Source organism: Vipera ursinii (assembly GCF_947247035.1).
Source record: "Vipera ursinii genome assembly, chromosome: 1".
In the NCBI taxonomy this organism is placed as follows: Eukaryota; Metazoa; Chordata; class Lepidosauria; order Squamata; family Viperidae; genus Vipera; species Vipera ursinii.
The window spans coordinates 199,502,001-199,523,425 of NC_139512.1; the positions used below are offsets into that span (position 1 = coordinate 199,502,001).

The following is a 21,425-nucleotide window of genomic DNA, read 5'->3' on the forward strand; positions in this document are numbered from 1 at the left end:
CAGGGACAAGACTCTGCCCTCGCTCCTTGCCATGTGCAGATGATGCTGTGGGGCACGGGCAGACGTTGTGGCCACCATGGTGCTGCAAGGCTGCCTGGGCAATCTGTGGTGGGACATGGAGGCAGCCGGTGGCCCTGCAGGTGGGCAGGGCAGGGACAAAGCAGGGGCAGGTGGGGCAGAGTGGAGTGGGCAGGGGACGGGGTGGTTTTGGGGCACTCAGTCTGTAAAAGGTTTCCCATCACTGTTCTAGGATGTACAATAAGATTTGAAATCAATATGAAATAATGTTCTAGATTTAATCAGTGAGATCAGGGAAAATATGTAGAAAAGGTAAGCCTGCAAAACATCATTATTTGGCTCCCTGGCTCAAGGTGAATTATACGTAATCTGTCTGAAGTCTACAACCTTCCCAGGGTGTCAAAGAGGGATTGAAAAGATTTTTTTAGGGATTCTGAGCAGCCGAAAAAGCTTGGGGAGCTACCAGTAATATAGAAATACTTTATGCAATAAATGTATGTTAGTCATCAGTTTAGCCAGAGTCCACATAAATCATAGTTGAAAAACAGCAGGCCCATGTTTTTCCCTCTTCTGTGATTGTGTCCCTTTGGAACAATTAAGCTGTTCATTGAAAATATCTGAATTGGCTCCTTTCCAGTGACACAGGGGAGAGGATAGGAAAGGAATATTATCCTGGGTTTGTTGATAGAGAACAGAAGGAGGAAATATATCTACTACTGTCTTTTAACAAAATGAAAAGGGTTATTTCAGTTAGGCTGTTGTTCTTCTGAGATAATTTCCCATCTGCATCAAAGAAAGTTATGTGGCTAGAACAACTTTTATGAAAATTAAAATAGAAACTGCGCTATAAAGAAACTTTTTGCAAATGTTATTTCTTGTACATTGGTAAAACAGGAATATCATTGTTTGATCATATGACTGGGTAAGTGACTACTGTTTCTGCTGACCATTCTAACTCCTCTTGCAATTCTCCTTTCTCTTTGTCCTGATCTATAGTACTATTCCTTGCTTTTCTTCTTCCCATACCCTAGCTTTCCTTTGCTTCTGCTCTTTTCTCCTCACTCTTCTCGTCTTCTCATGCCCCTTCCTCCCTTTCGATTATTTTCCTTACCATGGCCCTTCACATTCCCAACATATGGATTTGTCAGTGGACTCACAGAGACTCCTCATGTAGGAAATTTAGAAAACCATTGTACGTCGTAGGTCTACCATACCCTAAATTACCCAGAGGAAAATATGAGAACTGCTACTCCTGGTAAATCCCGATAACCACTGGACTTGTGGAGAGCTTGAAACAATTGCTTTTATTTGATGACCAACTGAATCACTCCATTGAAGCAGAATGATGAATCAAAGCATGTTGTAGATTTTTGAATCACTAGACACATTCTGTGGGTTTTTTGTAACAGCCTCTGATGTTGTTATAGGCTAAACAGTGCTGCAACTTTATTTGTCTACATGGAGAATGCTGTAGGTGGGGACTGAATCATGTGATGGGCATTCTGACACTGACCAACCAGGCAATGTGATTTATAACTTTATAAATTCTCTGCTTCTCACAGTTCTTCTAGATGGCAAGCTAACATTACATTCACTTTCTCAGGACGTGCCTTATAACTCCTTACCTAGTAAAACATCTGGGAAATTTTTCTTCCATACAGATGTTGTCAGATCAGTATGATTTAGTTCTCTTGACCATAGCCCACCATTAAACCCACCACCAATTCTCTCTAGTCTAGTCTAGTCTAGTCTGTTTTTTATTTTTAATATATTTAATTTGTAACTGTGGTATGTGACTGTAATCAAATTCTCACTTACCCACTCATTCCTGAAATATCACATTTCGTGCTAGTGTTGCCAACCTAACTGGAAGTTCAATTCAGCTTTCAGGACTCAAAATATCAGCTCCACACCAAGCACCAATCAGTCCAATATACATGCTTACATCAAACCTTTTAAACTCTGTATGATTGATGTAGCTCTGATGTCTTAACAATGAGTATTGTAGTTGCCAGGCCAACAGTTATTACATGTACTAACTGAAACCTCTGCTAAAGGAAACATCCCTTGTACAAGTTTAGGTATTTTGAATGACAGTATTAGTAAATCAAATACAAAAAGTTTTTGAGAAAAAGCACGTGGTCATAGCCCTTGAAGTAAAAGAATTTGAGACCCAGGAAAAGAGAACTTGCTGCTGTCATCGTGTGATAGAAACCAAGATTTCTAAACTTTACTATGATCCCAGTTTCAACTGAGACAAATCAGTTGAATTCAGAGCCAAGAAATACTTAAAATCAATTGTGTCAGAATAATAAATTCTTTGTTAGAGGTCTAACAGAAAGCATAAGACTCTGCACAGATATTTCCATTATCAGGAATAATATTTTAACTATATCAATCTATTTCAAGAGTATATGCACTGATACAGTTGTTTAACCCCCAAAAAATTATGATTTGGGATAGAAAGCGGTATTATCTCAAGTTATCAGCTCATAAATACCTATCAAATATGAGACAGAAAAAAAACTTAGTGGAATACAAATAGAAACTATTGCTGAAGTCATCTAAAGGTATCTGAAATGAACAACTCACACTTGCATATGGTCCAAATAGCATGTTAAGCATTTATTTTATAAGCCTTGATACAGAACTATGTTAATTAGTTGTAAAACTGCTGTGCCATGCTAAACATATAATCTTTTAATGATGCAACTTTTTTGCCTGTGCTAAGCTGTAATAGAATTGTTTTTGATTAAAAAGAAGGCCTTGCCTTGCTGAATGATTTAGAGATAAATATTCCATGTTTAAGACTCCAGAAACCCATATGTCCCATAGGGAATATTTTAAAAAAATTCCAAGGCCATCCACGAACTCTTAAGCTAATGGCTTAATTATGAAGGAATATGTGCAAGGGTAGTCCTTCAAGAACAATTTCTCACAAATCTTTAAAGTTTGGCCCACTTTTTCTGGGCCAGCCCTGTATTATTCGGTGGATTCCCAGTTAGAAAAAGGACAGCAGGCTAGTGTGAAATCAGCTGTTTATTCGCCTCCACAGGAACAACTTAGTGCGTTTCAAACCCCCTTATATAGTCCCGCTGGTGGACTTCTGGCCAATCCCTGTTCGGGGATTCTCCCGCTGTTTCCACTCGACCAATCCCAGCTGACCGCGTGCAAAGCTGTCAGGTCGCAGCTGTTATTGGTAGCTGTCAGTGGAAACCGCGTGTGGGGCTGTCAGCGGGAGCCGCGTGTGGAGCTGTCAGCTGTCAACGAACTGTCAAACCTGCGAACTCTGTTTATAACTATACAAATCCCTTTTTACAACATATATTACAAGCCCCTTTCCCCATAGCATGCTTATTTGTTATGATGCCATATCTTACTGGGTCATCCTATTTCTACTGCCTTGATCAAGTAATTAATAGAGAATATTTCCAGTGATGATGTTACCTAGGCCAGCAATGACAGAAATGCAGGAAAACAACCAAGCTCAGAGAACGCTAAGAACCCAACAATTAAACTCTAAACTACAATATTCTCCAGAATGAGAATATTTCTACTAGGCCATAATCTAGACACAATTGAATACTGCAGATGATAAGAGGGTCTTTTCCAGGAAGGATCAAATTTGCTATTCCAACTTTCCTTACACTCTCAAGATAGCAAAGTTACACTAATGCTACAGCTTTAGTCAATACCCATTCTGAGCTCTGCCTCAAACAGACCTAGATTTACCATGGTGTCCCAGCCAGCTTGGTATCCTAGTCAAGCCAATGTGGATGAAAGTCCTTCAAAACCATCAAAGCCAACCCTCTCAAACATCACAGGGTGTCTCCTTGGGTAAACTTCAACATCATGCCAAGCTTGATGTTCCAGAAAAACAAGAGGAAAATAATATTTACTGCTTAGAGTTTAGGAACGTTTTTATTTTTAAGTTGAAGAAGAAAAAGGTTTTCATTAATGCAGAACAATTTGGGCTTTTTGCTGGACAATTTTGATGCTGCTTTGTAGACTTTCCCTCTGACTTAAAAAAGATTCAGGTTGAATACTTAAAAAAAATGCAATGCAGTGCTTGATGTAAAATCTGTGGACAATTAATGTCCTCTAAATACTCTGACATTCTGTCAGATGTTTCCATTGTAATTTTAAATTTCTAATGGCTCAAATAATTTTGCCTCAACTCTTATCACACAGTCATATCCAATAATTCCCTCTTTCAGTACTGAATGTCCAAACTGAATCACCAATGCTGATTTGCACAGGCCTAGTTATCGTACAACAAAATTTATTTCATTTTGTATGTTTTATGTATGAATAATTGTCAACTCATAAATCATTTAGAGGATCTATAAAAACATAAACAATGTAGGAATATGTACAGACAATATCTGGAGGACAAGAGTTGGTTTTCAAAGAAACAAATAGATATACCTGTTGGGAAGAAGTCATTCATTTTCTTCTTGTAAATTTTGTAGTCAACTTCCAAAAATACACAAAAAATGACACGGTCCATCTGAAGGGGGAAAAAAAGAGATTATCTTAACAAGGTATTATTTGGGCCTTTAAATATAACAATAACAATAAACAACAACAGCAACAGCAGCAGCAGCAGCAGCAGAAACAACAACAAAAACAACAACAATAATAATAAAGGAAACACTTGGTTATAATTTTTTATGGATATGTTTGCATATGTTCATACCATAGCAGTCCAGAGGTCCCAAACCACACACAAAGATTTATTGTTTGGATCAAAGGGATCGTTTTAAGTAGCAGTATGAAATTTAGGGAGCTGATTTTCCTTTTATGCTAACTCTGGAAATACTGGAAACATCTGTTTCTGGAAGTGCCATGTACACTGATTAAATAAATAAGTCAAAACAAACTTGCCTTCATAAGGCCAATTCCGTGTAGAGTTCCTTTTCAACAGGTAGCTGCTTAGGCAATCCACCTTGAACATTTTGGTTCGAATACTAATCTACCCGCTTATCATAATTTTAATGGATGGGTCCTAAAACAGCTGTGTCTCAGGGATTTGGGTTAAAGAAATGGAACCTCCATTCAAGGTCACTGGAGATGTTTCTGCAGGACTGTTTATTATTCTGGAAAGTCTTTTAAAAGCCTTCTATACTGTCCTTAATTATATAAGCCTACCTGCTTTTAAACTGGTTTGGTTAAACAAAATCAAAAAGAGCAGAGTAAGACAGCCAGATGGCAGCCAGAATAAGTAGTAAATAAAACAGTTCATAAAGATGAAATTGTCAAGTAAAGCCAAGCATGTAAAAAAGCACAAACTGTATATAATAATTAGCTCCTAACAAGAATGTTTTGGCAAGCAATTCTGTGTCAAAAAGTTTTACTCAAAGGTTTCACTTAAAAATAAAGGAGGGGATCAAATTAAACTGTATTTACATATTCGATGTTTAAACCATCAGCTACCAGAGTCTCATAGTGGCTTACCATAAAAGCATAAAATCAGTTAATAAACATTAAATATTATGTCAAAACCATAATCAAAAGTCTGTTTTTAATGCTTTTGATTGACTGATTGACTGAATGATTGGGCAGTCATTTGTTCAGAATTGTACAGCATCTCCTACTTAAGCAGGGGGTTGGACTAGAAAACCTCTAAGGTCCCTTCTAACACTGTTATTCAGTTATTCTGCATACAAGGAGGTTAATTATTTCAATTTGATAGAGGTAGACAACTCTAGAGAAGGCTTGAGCCTAGGTGCATACATCTGCAGATGAACTTCTTCAGAGGATGTGAATGAATGGAGATAGGAGGGAATTATCTTGAACAAACAACTATTTTCTCAGTAACCTGGAGCTGAGCTTTAAAGGTATTTCATTCAGATATGCATTCACAATCAGTGTGATGCTTTCCAAATAGGTGCAAAATAATTTTGGGAGGGGGGAGGCTCCCATAGACCAATCTGGTTGCTGAATGTCACACTAAGTTAATTTTCTAGATAAGATACAAATGTAGCCTCATTGCCACTGCAAAAAAAGTGGTGAAATTGGGTGAGGTCACATGGTTTTTTTTAATTATTTTTTTTAAAATTCCATTTATATCCCGCCCTTCTCCGAAGACTCAGGGCGGCTTACAAGCTTAGCAGTAGCCTTCATTCTATGTATATGCCTGCTACCCCAAGCGGCATTATTACAAAGTCAGCTTATTGCCCCCAACAATCTGGGTCCTCATTTTACCTACCTCGCAAGGATGGAAGGCTGAGTCAACCTTGAGCCTGGTGGGACTTGAACCTGCACTAATTGCAGGCAGCTGGTGTTACTTAAGGAGGCATTAGCCCACTGCTCCACCAAGGTTACTCGCTTAACGACCACCGTGACTTCTGGGCTCAATGATGGTTTTCAGTCAACTGTCAACCTGTAGAGAGCTCTTATGTGGGCCTCACCTCATGATGTCCAGTGTCGTTCATATTGTTAGAACGTTCACTTCATAGGAATAGGTCACACGGGGAATTAGGTAGTGAGATTCCTGATTAGACAGCCTGGGTTAGAAGGAGGTTTCTGTCTCTAATCCCATCACTCATGACCACCTCAGCAAAGTTTCTTGGATCTTTTCCTCCGCAACAATTATCAAACTTATTTCTTCTTTTTTTTGCCAGTCTCATAACTCCTCCATGCTGTTACTCTGCATAATATCATAGCGGCTATTTCTCTCCTTCCCACATACCCACACGGATGTTATCTAGTCTCCACAGCTGAACATGTTGTGTTTGCGTTTGCTTCCTAGGGAAGAATTTTCTTTGCTACTAACATTTCATTTTCCAAATGATGTGTTTAGTCATTCATTGAATTCCAATATTTTTTCAACAAAACATGTAGAAGATTCCACACAAGACACATTCACTTTTTGTAAACTGCACTTATATACCCATGGCCACTTATATACAGATATCTGGTGAGCCTGTATCAGCTTCTTTCAAGTTTTTCATTGCCAGAGTAAAGTTATAGGGAACCTTTTTTTTAAGAATATGAAGTTTTTCAGCCCCGTAAAACTTTTAAAGTGGCCTTTGCATATATAATCTATATATGAATTAATTCCTTCCAAATGTGTGAAAAAAGGAGCCTATTTTTAAGCATGCATAAGATGCTGTGATGACAGCTTGGATACTGTGTTTATCTGATTGAATGGCATGTGTTGGCAGATAATAAATTGAAATTAAACTATATTCCTGCATCTTGCCTGTCAAGGAATGTTTCATCCAAGCGAGCCTGATAAACTAGATCGGCCTTAATCTATGAAAAAGACTCTTGCTCTTAATCACTTCCATTTCAAAACAAATGACCTAAGTGGTCATAAGGGGAGTACCACTAGAACAGTACCTTAACAATAACCTTCCAGGACCCTTGGTACTGGCTTTTGTGATATCTAGCTTATTCTACAAAAAAAATCTTGCTATTTCTGAGCTTTTGAAATGCCACATCGATTAGATGTTTCATGATCTTCCCTTTATAGAAGAGAGTACAAGATTATTACTAATTTGACTAGGCTCATCAACCAGCTAAGGTCTCATTGCAATCTCTACAGCCAAGGAAAAGTGGGCCATTTCTTTGAGGAAGCTTAAAGAAGCTAAACTATGAAGGCATTATTCTTTACTGAAAGCTCTCATTTTGGACTCCACTATTTTTTTTTATTAAAGAGTTTTACAAAAAACAAAATTTTACAATATATCCCCAAATCCCCCCCCACCCCAAACCTGCCCACTTCCCCCCCACTTCCCAGAGCTAAATACAGGATTATAGTTATAATAATCATATGCTAAATAAAAATTATGCATAATATACAATTAACCAAATTCATAATGTGCTTTAACTCCATTTTGGACTCCACTATTGAAAGTGCATTTCCTATCTCCTATCCCCTTTCCCCCTCATTCTTTGCAGCCTTGATTAAATTTTTGCTAACTTCATGGCTATGAACAGGTAGATCAAAGAGGTCCTAAATGAACAGCACTGCAGCAAAAGAAAAAGAAAGTTCTACTGAGTACACATTTCACTTAGGAAGCACCGTCACAGCTTTAGGCAACAGATCTTATTGCTCATTCCCCTCCTCTTGGTCTGGGCTAATTCAGAGTCAATTTAAGGATACTTTTCTGGAGAGCCAGTTTGGTGTAGTGGTTAAGTCAACAGGCTAGAAATCAGGAGACTGTGAGCAATAGGCCTGCTTGGAGCACAAAGACAGCTGGGTGACCTCTGGCTAGCCAGTTTCTCTCAGCCCCAAGAAGGAAGCAATGGCAAACACTTCTGAAAAACCTTGCCAAGTAAACTGCAAGGAGTTGTCCAGCCAGTCTCAGAATCAGACAGGATTGAATGGAAGGGGAAAATGCTATGCTAAGTTTTTCTACTTAGGCATTTTTTCTTGGCATCATCAGGTTTCAGGAGACTTGATGTAACAGGGGGATATATTTTAGGAGAGATAAATTCCCAGATGAGATATTTAAACCAGCACAAACTGAAATATATCCTTGTTTTGCTTGGATATGATGGCATACAGATTCAATAATACATACATACATACATACATACATACATACATACATACATACATACATACCAAATAAATTTTCCACAACTCTGGAACTTCTGAACTTCATGCATAGCAATAAATATTTGGCAAGGGTTGAGAATAACACCAGAAACACAAGGAATAACCCAACAGGTTACTACTGTAGCTATGAATAATATTAAATTGGGATGCTACAGAGTATCAGGGTAGGGAAGTTGTAGAACACATTGCAATTGATATTGTCTGCAAAGGCCAGAACTATATAGGTAAATAATTAAGATCCAAAAGAGGAATCTAGGAAGTTAAAAAAGGGACAACAATCCAAAAGGAGATTGCTGAGCAAAGGAACTCCTAACTCTTATCTCATTATATGAGACTAAAGAATCACAGTCTTTCAAAGATATGACAAAAACTATATGTATTTAAGACATGCATTGTATGAAAAACCATGTAATTCTAGAGAGATACCATCTATCCTAGAAAGTCACTATAAGTTTGTTATGAGCAGAAAGGAGGTGTTCAAGGAATACACTGATATAAATAGTTCTTTTTCTTTCTTTTTTTTCCTCCAGTCTTGATCCTAATTTGTCTTGTGGTCCTGATTCTTGATTTTCCACCTTTTCTGGAATGGTCTATTAAGGTAGTCATTGAGATATGATAGGCCATTTAATGACCTTTCGAAGTTACAACCCCTCCCTCCCACAAAGCTACATATGAACCTGTTCCAAAGTTATAATGCCTGCAGATCCCCCACAGTCATTCACCCTTGTGATTGATCACAGCAGCACATCCACCCACCTACCTATCCTGCCATCCTGGGTCCCCACACACACTGGGCCTATTTTGCAACCCCACTGCGTTTCACACACTCCTCCCCACCTCGATCACCATTCGCTCACTAACCTTTCGATGATTCCAGAGCTCAGAGTATCAGGGTAGGGAAGACCAGTTCATTGCTGGGCCATTGCTGGGCCACATGGCACAATCAAGGGGAAGAAATCCTGCCGGTTTTGCTTTCCTCCCTATGCTTTCCTCCCCCAATGTAGCTAGCAGGGGAACCAAGCATAGTGAGGAAAGCAAAACCAGCAGGATTTCTCGATTGTGCCACGTGGCCCAGCAATGGAGCAGCCTTCCCTATTCCAGCTTCCTAAGCTCTGGATATCTTTCAAAGGTAAGTGTGGAGTTGTGATGGGGTGGAGTAGAGAAGAGGCCCACAGGGCTGTGGGGAATCCAAGGGGCAGGAAGCAGAGCATGGGATATCTTAGAGGGTGGTAGGAGGCCCAATACAGGTGGGCCTGTGCCTGCACTAGGCCTCCTGTGGCTCCCCCCCATCCAAGTCAACCCACTCTCTAAATGACTGGTGCATTCATTTACCAAATGCATTGGGGAGAGCAGAGATGGAGTCGCCATTAATGACATGGTTCATTTAATGTAGGCCTCAACTTTGACAGTAATGGGCAACTTCCTATAGTTAGGGTTATGATTTGTGAACCCTAGTTCCTGCTTGCTGCCCAGTCCTAATAGTTTTGCTCTGTTACATTATGCACAGCACACAAGTCTTCTATTCATCCATAAAGCTTATGGTTTCCACATCCCAATGCACACAGCATTTTTTTTAATTGCTATTCAAAGATAACAGACAGAATAAGTATTGAATATTGAATCCATTTATCAGTAACAGAAAGTAAACAAAATGAGACCAAACAGTCATACTAACTCGATCTCATTCTCTCTTGTCTACAGTAAGGGGCTTCTCAACAAGCATAATTTTTCCTTTTAATAAATAACAGAGCATCTGTCTAGTTTTGAAGCAATCTATCACTGAAAAGAATTCAGATACATACATAGTAAAGCATTTTTAGGTGGACCTTATTGGTAAAAGCAAGTCACTAAATAATTGCTAACTCCAGAAAATTGCTGTTATCTTTTTATTCTTACCACATTCATAGTCATTTTGGTTCAACGCCCACTGAAGCCAAAGGGAATCTGTTGATTGACTAATAGGCCTTGGGTCAGTACTGATGTTTTCTAAATCTAGGCATCCTGCTAAGTTTAGAACTTGTGACAAACTAAATTATAAAGCATCTTAAAAGTTCATATATCTTAATGACACATTGCAACAACATTTTCTATTGATGGTGACTCTTACCCCTTAATTATGATCAATAATTGGATAGCAGACTGCACAAAAAAGAAAAGACAACTTTGTAAAAGAAGGGATTTCATTAACAATAAGCAACCCATTGAATTAGATGTAAAAATGAAAAGGTCCATGTAAAGGGTGACTAAGATATAAAACTTTTAATTCTATCTCATCATGATGCATTGGCTGGTATATAGAACCTAGCTCTAGAGATTACTAAGATTAAGAAAAAATGAATCCATGACTTCCAAGTTAATTTTCTCACCTTCTGAGGTTACTTAGTGAAGTTATGATTTTAGCTATGTACTATAACTATTCTGTGAAAAATGAAAGTTTATTGACAGATGAAAAAGTTATCTGCTCCAATTCCTTGTAAAATGTATGCTACAGTAATTTGAGTGTGGGAACTTGGTTGCATTCATGATTCTATTACTTCCTGGGGCATTTTGGATAGAAAGACTAACGAATAAATAATGAAATTGAAATATACTTCTAAAATGTATAGCTATTCTTATTTGTAATTGTTTTTGCCTTTATCTCAAGTACTAGTCGAGGTAATACAATAGCAGTAACAGTAATAGTAACAACAAATTTATATTCATAAACACATAGAGGAAAAGAGAGAGGGAAATTCACTGCAGTTCCCAAATGGAATTTTCCCCACTCAATCTCAGTATGCCACGATTGATATGCATCAGAATATAATATTTTGTGTTCTTTCTACAAAGTACAAGTCAGCTTAGGAGTGTGAGTGAATATTTTGTTTTTCATTATACAAGCATATCTCCAGTGGCCTGCACAGCATCCTTGGCTTCCTACATTTCAGTTAAATACCAGGGGACATCTTTGACTAATCTTTTGGTCCAGGAGGCCTGCCCTTGAAAGAAAAAAAAAACACCTGTTGGTTAATTTCTTCTCTGCACAATTTGGATGGAAAATTTTGAAAGGCCCCATGCCATTTCTAAGATTCTGCTCCGGAATAAATGCAGCTGTGATAGCTACTCTTCTAATTCTGCATGAAATTGGATGCGTGGATGACAAATTAATTCATGCAGCAAAATAAGTTACGTTGTACAAAACACTCCCTAAAATCTTATAGTGCTATGCATGGTAAAACCCCATATGACCAGTTTGGACTTTTTTATATTTCCTATGGTATATAGTATAAATAATTGAAACAAACAATCTACTGGGGGGTGTACAGTGGCCAGGTAAAGTTTTTAATTTATATCGGATCCAGGACAGATCTTGTGCAAAGTCAGGATTCTACACTTCTAGTGGTCTTCTAATGAGGAAGGATAAATGCTAGATAAAAATTTATTTTTCAGTTTATAGCAGGTATAGTATCTTGCTTTAGTGGTGCAAAAGGGCTCAAGCTTGAAATAAATTCAATAGGTGTGCCGAGATACTTATGCAGGAGTTATGGAAGCAATTAAAATTCATACACATATGCCCCAAAGCCTTCAATACAGTTGCTATAAACGTGTCTTTCTGTCTGATCTAGATAAGGTGAAACTATTCGTAAGAATCAATATTTAACCTGATGACAAATGATTCTACCACTTTAGTAATAAAAAATGAAAGATGAGGAGAAAGAAAATGAGATGTAAAATTATAAACATTTTAGAAAGACAGTTGATTCTATGCCTCCATAATGACTTTTTCCCCTTTAAATAACTGTGAAAAGTTCTGATTTTATACTTTATCAAGGATACTTTTTTAGCCCACAGTGAAATATAATTAAGTTGTTGAGGCAAAAAGGGAAAACAATCACCCAGTGTTTATTATGACCAAAAAGATTAATGGGGACCACGAAATCTAAATGGAGTCCTTCAGCTTCATAATATTCTATAACTATAACAGGATATTGAATGGCAAGGTACTCAGAAATGAAACAAGATAAATGCGATGCATCATGAGAACAACTTCCACTGGCCAATCAGTAATCCTGAGGGCAGAATACTATTATTCAGATCAAATGAAGTATCTGAGAGTTGATTAATACCATCCTGGGTACTGCACTAGGTCAACAACAAAGTGATAGAAACCAAACAAAGCTCCCTGGAATAATTTCTCTTGCAACCTTTTTGCATGCCTAAGACCTACAGAGAAAGAGACGCATTCTAGAATTATGTCATGTTAACTCATAGTTATGGGAATGCTCTTCCCATATGAAGCCCCAGACACACAGAAGGCTGGAACTTTCCTTCCATAGGAGAAACCCAAGAGATAACACAACACATAACACAAAAAGAGCCCAGCAATTAGATGGCGTCACTAAGAAGCAAATATACACAGTATTATCAGGAGATTAATGTTAACTTGAAAAGAACAATGGAAACCTGAGGGCAGAGAGTGAAATGAGCTATATGCGACTTCTACATAATATCTGGCAGGAGGGAGCATGGCTGACTGGGATTATGAAAAGAATGTATTTCCATATAGATGTGTTGGGGGAAGTTCTTTCCTGTTTAGCACATTCTCTGTGTTACTCGACACAGTGGATTCTATATTAACGAAGAGGTGAGGAATTAGCTACTTTTTCAAACAGAAATGGCAGTATGCTTCATTCATTCATTCATTCATTCATTCATTCATTCATTCATTCATTCATTCATTCATTCATTCATTCTCTGTTGAATTTACATGGCCACCTATTCACCAGATGACTTTCAGCAGGTAACCAAGGTTTGGTCCATCAGCCAAAGCAGAGATTCCACATATTTCCAAATATTTCTGCCCACATTATAGAAACAGTAGCATTTGCAAAACTTCCCCCAACCCACCTATATGGAAATACATTATTTTTTCATTGATTTTGATATTATTCTACAAGGATGAGTACACACAAGCATTTGAATCATCCTTAAGCCAGCTTTTCAGAATTTCACATGCATACCATTTAAGGATCATTTGATCAAAGACATACTTTTATAAGTGTTTGTAAGAACAGACATATTTGTGAGTATTCAGAAATTAATTACCAATTGTTAGTAGACTGTAATTAACCACTATTTGATGAGAGGGGTGGTATTGCTGGAGAATCACTCGTTCTCCTGCTCCCAAATGTTACTAGGGTCAATAGGAAAGAGCTTCCCATAGTTTACTTCTGGCTCACACAGAAATATTAATATCTTTGTTATGATTATTTATAATAATAAGAGACTGAGATTCTTGAGATATTTTCCCCTCTGCTTTTCCCTTTCAGTTTGATGTATTTATTAAGAACGAGGTTTGTTCACTACAGTGTTACTAGCCAATTTGTATTACAGGAGATAGTTTGGACACTGCAATTTGGCCAGTATGATAACAAAGAGCCTGCACTAGGCAATTGTTGAAACATTGCTCCTGCCAGGTCAATATTGGAGGCTGTCTCCCCACCTAAGGGATCAATGCAAAGTTTTTTCTTTCCAATAAAATATCTCAGTATATTTCTTTTGATGGCCACTAAAATTCATCAGCCAAGGGGCAGCAGGGAAGCAGCTTAAAATGCATTCATTGTTACCAAGAGAGCCATCAGTTTCCAGAATTCATTTTTATACCATACAAACATGATGACATCAGCTCCATTAATCTTTCCAGCTTGATATGCACTGTCTCTTGAAGATGCATGTCGACCTCCATTTTTCATTGTTACCAGTCATAGGGCAGCTGACACAGCCAAGATAATCCTGTATTCAGCGATACTGGGAGAATGAATGGATTTTGATGAATGTAATTTGCTATCTCAGTGACAAATGGTAAATGAGAAGAGATGGTATGCATGCAAATATTGCTGTGTTAAATATGGGCTTGTGAAAGATGGTACTTTGGAACTATCTGATAGGCAGTTTTACAACAAGCTCATTTTTCAGATGAGATAAGTAATCAACTTCTATTAGGTTATCATTATACTCATATTGTGAATATCTGTTGAGTATGAAGGCAACACAGTACACAATTAAGCAAGTTTTCCCATTCAACAAGCTAACCTTTAGCTCTATTATCCTGCATTATGGCATCAATTAATCAGAACAACAAAAATGAAATGTGTTTCCTTATATACAGAAATCTATACTGTTATGGGGCAACCACATTTAAACTACAAGTCTGTGTTGGGTTAGACAGTTTGATAAACTCCACATATTTAGACTAAAACTCTATAAACCCTAGACATTGACTACACTATCTGAGACTCAGAAGAATAGTAACTCAAAACAACTGACAAAACCCATGGTTCTTAGCCAAGTAATATGGCATAAATAACTCAAATCAGTTTATATAAAATAAAACCTGTCAAGGATAATTTCAGTCAGACGAAATATCTGTTAAGTATTCCCTTTGTAGTTCTTTGTTTTAATAATATTTACTGAACTGATAATACTTTGATGTAGCTGCTGGTGTACTGATATAGTGGTGGCAAGGAGTGGCCCACTAGTAACTTCAGCCATAATCCTTTTTCATTAATTAACTCAAGAATATGAGCAAGGACAATGCAGACCAGAAAACTGCAGGTTCAACTGTCTTTTCTCTAGCTGCAAACTCCATTTGTCAACTTGCATTGCAACTCAGGGGCACTTCTCATCTAGGCAGTGGGACATATTCATAGTTTATGCCAGGCAATATAACCCCCACATCTATATGTTTACAAATATGAACCAAAGTGAAATAAATTTACATAACAACTCAATTAGTCAGTGGCTTAAGAGAATCTTAGAATGAGAAGTTTCAAATGCTATCATATAAAAATGAGTAAAAAAAAAGATAACTCTATCCACATTTTATATAAAGGAATAAAAAAATAATCTATAAAAGTTCATAGACTCCATATGTATGCTAGGGAAAGAATCAAAGTATATATAATAGAGTACATAACCTCTATTTATGCAATAATGCCTTAAAAGACTACATCTATACGATATATAACTAGATGTATTTTTTCCCATTCTTTCCACTTAAATTTTTGTTGTAATCTTTGACATGCTGAAACACAGATGTCATCAGGAGCCTTATGGCAATTTTCTGGGAAATTCCTCCTTGCAAAACTCACTGCTGTTTTATACTTTCAGTATTGCAACACAGTGCAATTAAAACACAGAACTAGTTTAATGTTTCATTCAAGAGAATCTGAAAATAAAATGCTAGGGAACAATAACTATAAAAATTAAACACTATTAAGCAGAAGTTGGAAGAAAAGTCTTGCCTGCATAGTACATATTGTAATGCGCCAAAGATTGTTAATAAAGTGTGCCAATAAATTATTATTCCTCACACAAGAAGAATATGATGATTTATTATAGAGTCCAAGGCAGGTGAACTCCGAAACAAACGCTATTGACTTCCATAGCAGGGCTTTTCAAACTTTTCACCCATTGTACCACTTTTAGGATATGGCAATATTCAAGTACCACCAGTCACCTAGCAAGGTGTCAAAAACTTGATGACCAAAAAAAAGGAAAAAATTGATAAAGTACAGGTAGTCCTTGACTTACACATTTCACTTGGTGACTGTTCAAAGTTACAACGGCACTGGAAAAGTGACTTATGACCATTTTTCACACTTATGACACTTGCAGCATCCCCAGGGTAATGTGATTTACATTTGGATGCTTGGCAACTGATTCATACTTATGACATTCACAGTGTCCCAGGGTTATGTGATCCCCTTTTGCAACCTTTTAACAAGCAAAGCCAATGGGGAAACCAGATTCACTTAAGAACCATGTTACTAATTTAACAACTGCAGCCCAACCCAGTCCAGCCCTTTCCAGCTGCGCTTACGTCCTCCTCGAGGCTGCTGCTGCTGTGCCCGCTCTCCTTGGCCGGGTTGGTCATGGTGGGTACAGGGCGGCAAAGTGTGTGGGACAGAGGGAGGCCTATTCCCTCTCCATGTGAGGAGACTGAGCTTTGTAACCAAATCATCCTTAACAATAAGATGGTTGACCACCAGGATAGGCCAGGAGGAGGGGACAAGGGGATGGTGAAAGGGCAGAAGGGCTGCTGTTGGCCAAGTGCTAAGGGAGAACTTCCCTCAGACCCTCCCTCCCTCTCATTCCAATCTCCTCCCTCCCTCCCTCCCTTCCTTTCCCTCCCACTTTCTCATTCCCATCTCCTTCCTTCTCTTCTCTTCTTCCTTTTTCCTCACTGCTTCTCTCAGAAAAAGCCTTTTTTCTCTTCTTCACACACACGTCTCTGCAAATCCTACCCATTCTTTTTTTTTAAAAAAAAAGTTTTATTATTTTTCTAATTTTACATCCAAATATTTATGAAGCAATGTGGTGGTTGGATAATCAAAAGTCCAATAACAAATTTTTTTTGTACATAGGTCAAAGTAAATCAACAAAAATTCCCTCTCCAATTCCCTTAGTCACAATATCAAAATCAAATTAATATATTTTTGGTTGTAGCAGAATCAATTTGAACAATTATCTATACATTTTCATGTATACCAGACATGTCAAACACAAGGCCTGGGGGCCAGATCCGGCCCACGAAGTGGTTTCATGCGGCCTGCGAAGCCATCCTGGAAACAGCGAGGGAACGGCCCCCACTGCCTTGGCCCTGGCCCAGAGACCCTCCTCCTGCCAGAGACCCTCAGATCTGTCCCACTCCTGCCCAGGCCCCCATAGGCACCCTTGATGCGAACAATGTAGAGCTGGCCACGCCCACCCAGTAGGCCATAGGCACTCTAGCCACGCCTACCTTGAAGGCCACACCCACCCAGGCCACACCCACCCAGCCCCCTGAGGGCAACCGCAGTGCTGATGCGGCCCTCAATGAAATTGAGTTTGACACCCCTGATGTATACTTATTCATGTCCTGTTTTTAAGTTTTATCTAATTTCAATACAGTGCTCCAAATTAGCCTGTAGTAACTAAAAACCTTAATTTTGGGTAACCCACATTTCCCCTATTTCATTATATAGTAATTATCATATCTGAAATACATACATTGTTCATTTAAGTGTATTATTATATTTCAAAAACATATTCTATTTGTCATCTTTGTAATTCATCAATAATTAACAAAGTATGTTTTATTGTGTCATTCCAAGTTCTATAATATAATTCAAAGTTATGCTCTAATACCTAATTTTCATTCCCTTAAAAATCTAGATCCTAAATATAAAGTCAGTTTATATCTTTTAACAGTTCCCCTTGGCCCATTAAAAGAAAATTTAAGCTTTATTATTACAGATCCAAACATTTAAAAACAACAACCCATTTTTTAAATCTAACTCTAGCTTTCTTCTTGTGCCAGGCAGGCTTCCATATCATTGTCTTTAACTTATCAAATGTGTCTCCTTTTCTTCCTACACACGTTGCTTGAATCCAGGGAGGCCATCCAGTTATCAATTTTTCAAAGAGAGTAACCCCTTTATAGTCATTAAATTTTCATTCTAATAAATCAAATCTCTATGTTTGGCATAGTATAGTTGTCATTAATTCAGTCTGGTCTTCTCCTTTCAGTTCCATCTGGCTTAGGTAAGAGGTCATGTCTGGTGTTGTAGTTATTGTTTGTTTGGTTAAAGTCTTAATGTACTGTATTTGAAGGCCTTTGGCATCCTCCATCTTAGTATTGCTTTCTTCAGCTACTGTTGAATTGTAGGTTTTATAGTTGAAATTGAAGTTTGGGTATCAAGGCTCTCAGTAGATTGTATTTGTTGTTCTTTAGAGTCCCCTATTTTGTTATTGATTTCCTCATCCTCTGTTAGTTTTTGGGTTGTCAGTTCGTTGATTGAAATCAGAATCTCATTAGGTGAGTTTATGCTATCAGATTTGTCTTTAAGTCTGGCTTTCATTTCTTCAGTCATTGCCAAAATTGTTTCAAGTATGAGTTTATAGTCAAGTGGTGGAATATATTCTTCCATTTCTTTAGCAGGCTATTTTAATAAAAGTCAGTAAATGTCCACCTCCACTATTCCTAAAGGTTGTTTTCAGTGCCAGGTGTTCCCAATTCATATCTTTAAAGATAATGTCAAGGACAAATCTGTTACAGCCAGATCTCAGAGTAAAAAAAAAAAAGGTTTACTTGGTATACCAGGTTTTGCCACAAGATGTCCTCAATAGGTTGTAAGATCCTTTTCCAGACTAATATGAGGCTTTTATCCAATTAATCTATTTTTAGCAGTAAATAGGGAAGTAGGTCCCTGCAGAAATAAGCAATAAAAACTTTTTAGTAGCCCCAAAATTCCAGAAGTACAAATAAGGTTGCATTGTTATTTAGCTTAGTCATTTGATTTCTTTTGAGGCTTTAAAGTTTTAGTTCCCCAAGTAGGCAGTTGCCGATCTTTCAAGAAGCGGGGAGAGGATTTTCAGGAAAGTCACACAGGAAAGTAGTTAGGGAAGTAAGAAAGGTAAGGTCTCACCCAAATCCTCCAGATTGCTTCGTTGTGCTTGAAAGTGATTTTGGCTTTTGGCAGGGTACTCTTCTTCAGGACAGAGGAGCTGCTTTGGATCAAAAGGAGGGCTGACACCCTTCTGCGATCGCAGGGAGAACCTCTTAATGGTGGTCGCCCCTCCAGGGTGACTGTTGACCCTTTTCAAGGTTCTCCGAGGAAGAAAGACTGGACGACGGGGAGAAGCTTCTTCCCACACATTCGCTGGTGCCATACGTGCAAACAGAAAGCCCAAATCCTACCCATTCTCACACACACATCTCTCCAAATCCTTCCCATTCTCACCCAGATGTCTCTGCAAATCTTTCCCATTGTCACGCAAACACACCTCCTGAAAAGCCTTTCCTCTATTTCTCTCTCTCACCGCTTCTCTGACAAAAGCCCTTTCTCTTCTGACTCTTTCTCTGGAGTCTTTTTTCCCCTCTCCCTCTCCCACCAAAACTGCCTCCTTTTATATATTTTCCTGTCTCCCCTCCCCTCCTGTTTTTCTCTTCTGGGTGAGCTGAAAGTGCTGATCCTAGGGTCTTTGTTGAGGCCCAGCAGCGCTGCAGCTCCTGAGGACTCTCTCTCACGGCAAGTCTTGCGCTGCACCGCTTTAGCTCATTCCCTCCCTGCTACACTTGGCTAGGCTAGGCAGGGTCACGTACCATCTGCCAGGTGCCAATGTACCACCAGTGGTACGCATACCACTAGTCAAAAAGCCCTTTTCTATAGGACATACTCTGGGTCAATGATTATAAGAGTACTGCAAACATATTTTTAACCAATCTTATTTTGGTTGGCCTCCTCTAATTATCCCATATTCATCTATTTAAAACTAATGCTAATGTGTGTGTGTGTGTGTGTGTGTGTGTGTGTGTGTGTGTGCTATTAAGAGAATTTGTTGACGGATCCAATAAGAACTTTTAACATAGCTCTCATTCCCAAATATAAAATATTGAGTCTCATTTTAGTGCCAATTTTTAGTGTCAATTTTCGTACTTGACACTCTGCCTCCTTTCCATGCCCCTGTGAAGCCCTGGTTGCCTACATTTGGGAAGCACTGTCACAAAAACCCTCCCTTACTTGACCTTCCACTGACAAGGACTGTCAGTGTTGATCTTATTTCTAACCTGACTTACTTCAACTAACATCAAAGGGCTGGAAATAAGGTCCACCAAGCAACATTGTTCAGTGGTTCAATAACAAGTATAAAATGATATCACCAGTAATGGAATGATTGTTTATAAAGACATTTCCATTACTCTAACATCCACCGAGTAGTGTATGTTTCATAGCTAGTGTTTACAGACCTCCACATTGTATTTGATGAAGAACATCTGGAGACATTCTGAAACAAGTAGTTACCAATTACATTTTTCCTCTCTTAGTAAATGAAAATCTTGAGGGAAAATGGTGAGTGATGTCAAGATTATAAGAAAAAGATATACAACACACTAACCATCACATAAATATAGTACACATGATTTGCTATTGGAAATAAAAATATCATTCTGGGGCAAACTTTTTTTTAGAAAGTAGCTATCCTAGCCTAACAGTACAAACCAAGATACCAATATTTGCGCCCAGTAGTAGATTTCTATAAATATTTCCTATGCTCCTAATAAAAACCACACACAGCTATGAACAACTATTAAGAGAATTTATACAACCAAATAAAATGTACTATAACATTTCTAAAAGAAATAGAAATTAGCTATTTGAATTTCTTATTTCAAACCAGAGATAATCTTCCTTTTGATCATAAAAGATAGCTTGAACAGTCAAACATTATTTTAAATATTAATACAGACTGCACTGTAGCTCTTGAAAAGGTTACCAAAGTATCTCTTTCAAAACGTAGGAGGCAGCAATCAATGCAGGGGTCATACGTATTTCCCACCCTGCTGATTCTGTTATGCATAATATTTGGACTATGTGACTGAGTTATAATATTATTACAAACGGGGTACACTATCATTAACTGCTGGAAATTGTTACAATCATTTAGTTCATCATGTGGCTCAGTGAAAATTATCACTGCACAGCATTGATTAATGTGGGAGGGTGGAAATTGTCATGCAGACTTTATATTCACCTGGGTCAGCGCTGAATTAGCACATTAGCCCAGTTTGCATTATTCTTTCTTCTTTGTTTGACAGGAACACTTTACTAAATTAGGTATTTAGATCCAGTTCATTCTGGAGTTATTTCTCTAATAACAGAGAGGGATAAGAAAACTTCTACAGTACAAAAAATCAGTGCTGTTCCTAACTGATAATCTCAATGTGTCAACCACTCTGAGCATCAGAGTGCTTGGAAGAATTCTTGAAGAATTTGAGGTTATAATTTGAGGTTATAAGGTTTTTGCTGGAGAT

At 38.0% G+C, this 21,425-nt stretch overlaps 1 protein-coding gene across 2 annotated transcripts in view; it reads right to left on the bottom strand.

Annotated features, from left to right (window-relative positions):
* Positions 1–21,425, bottom strand: part of MACROD2 (mono-ADP ribosylhydrolase 2) — a 1,127,318-nt gene that overhangs the window by 163,420 nt on the left and 942,473 nt on the right. For both annotated transcript variants that reach the window (XM_083369818.1, XM_083369817.1), the window contains exon 9: positions 4,447–4,528. In XM_083369818.1, the coding sequence (XP_083225944.1) occupies positions 4,447–4,528 (82 nt within the window). The remainder of the gene's footprint in view (positions 1–4,446; positions 4,529–21,425) is intronic.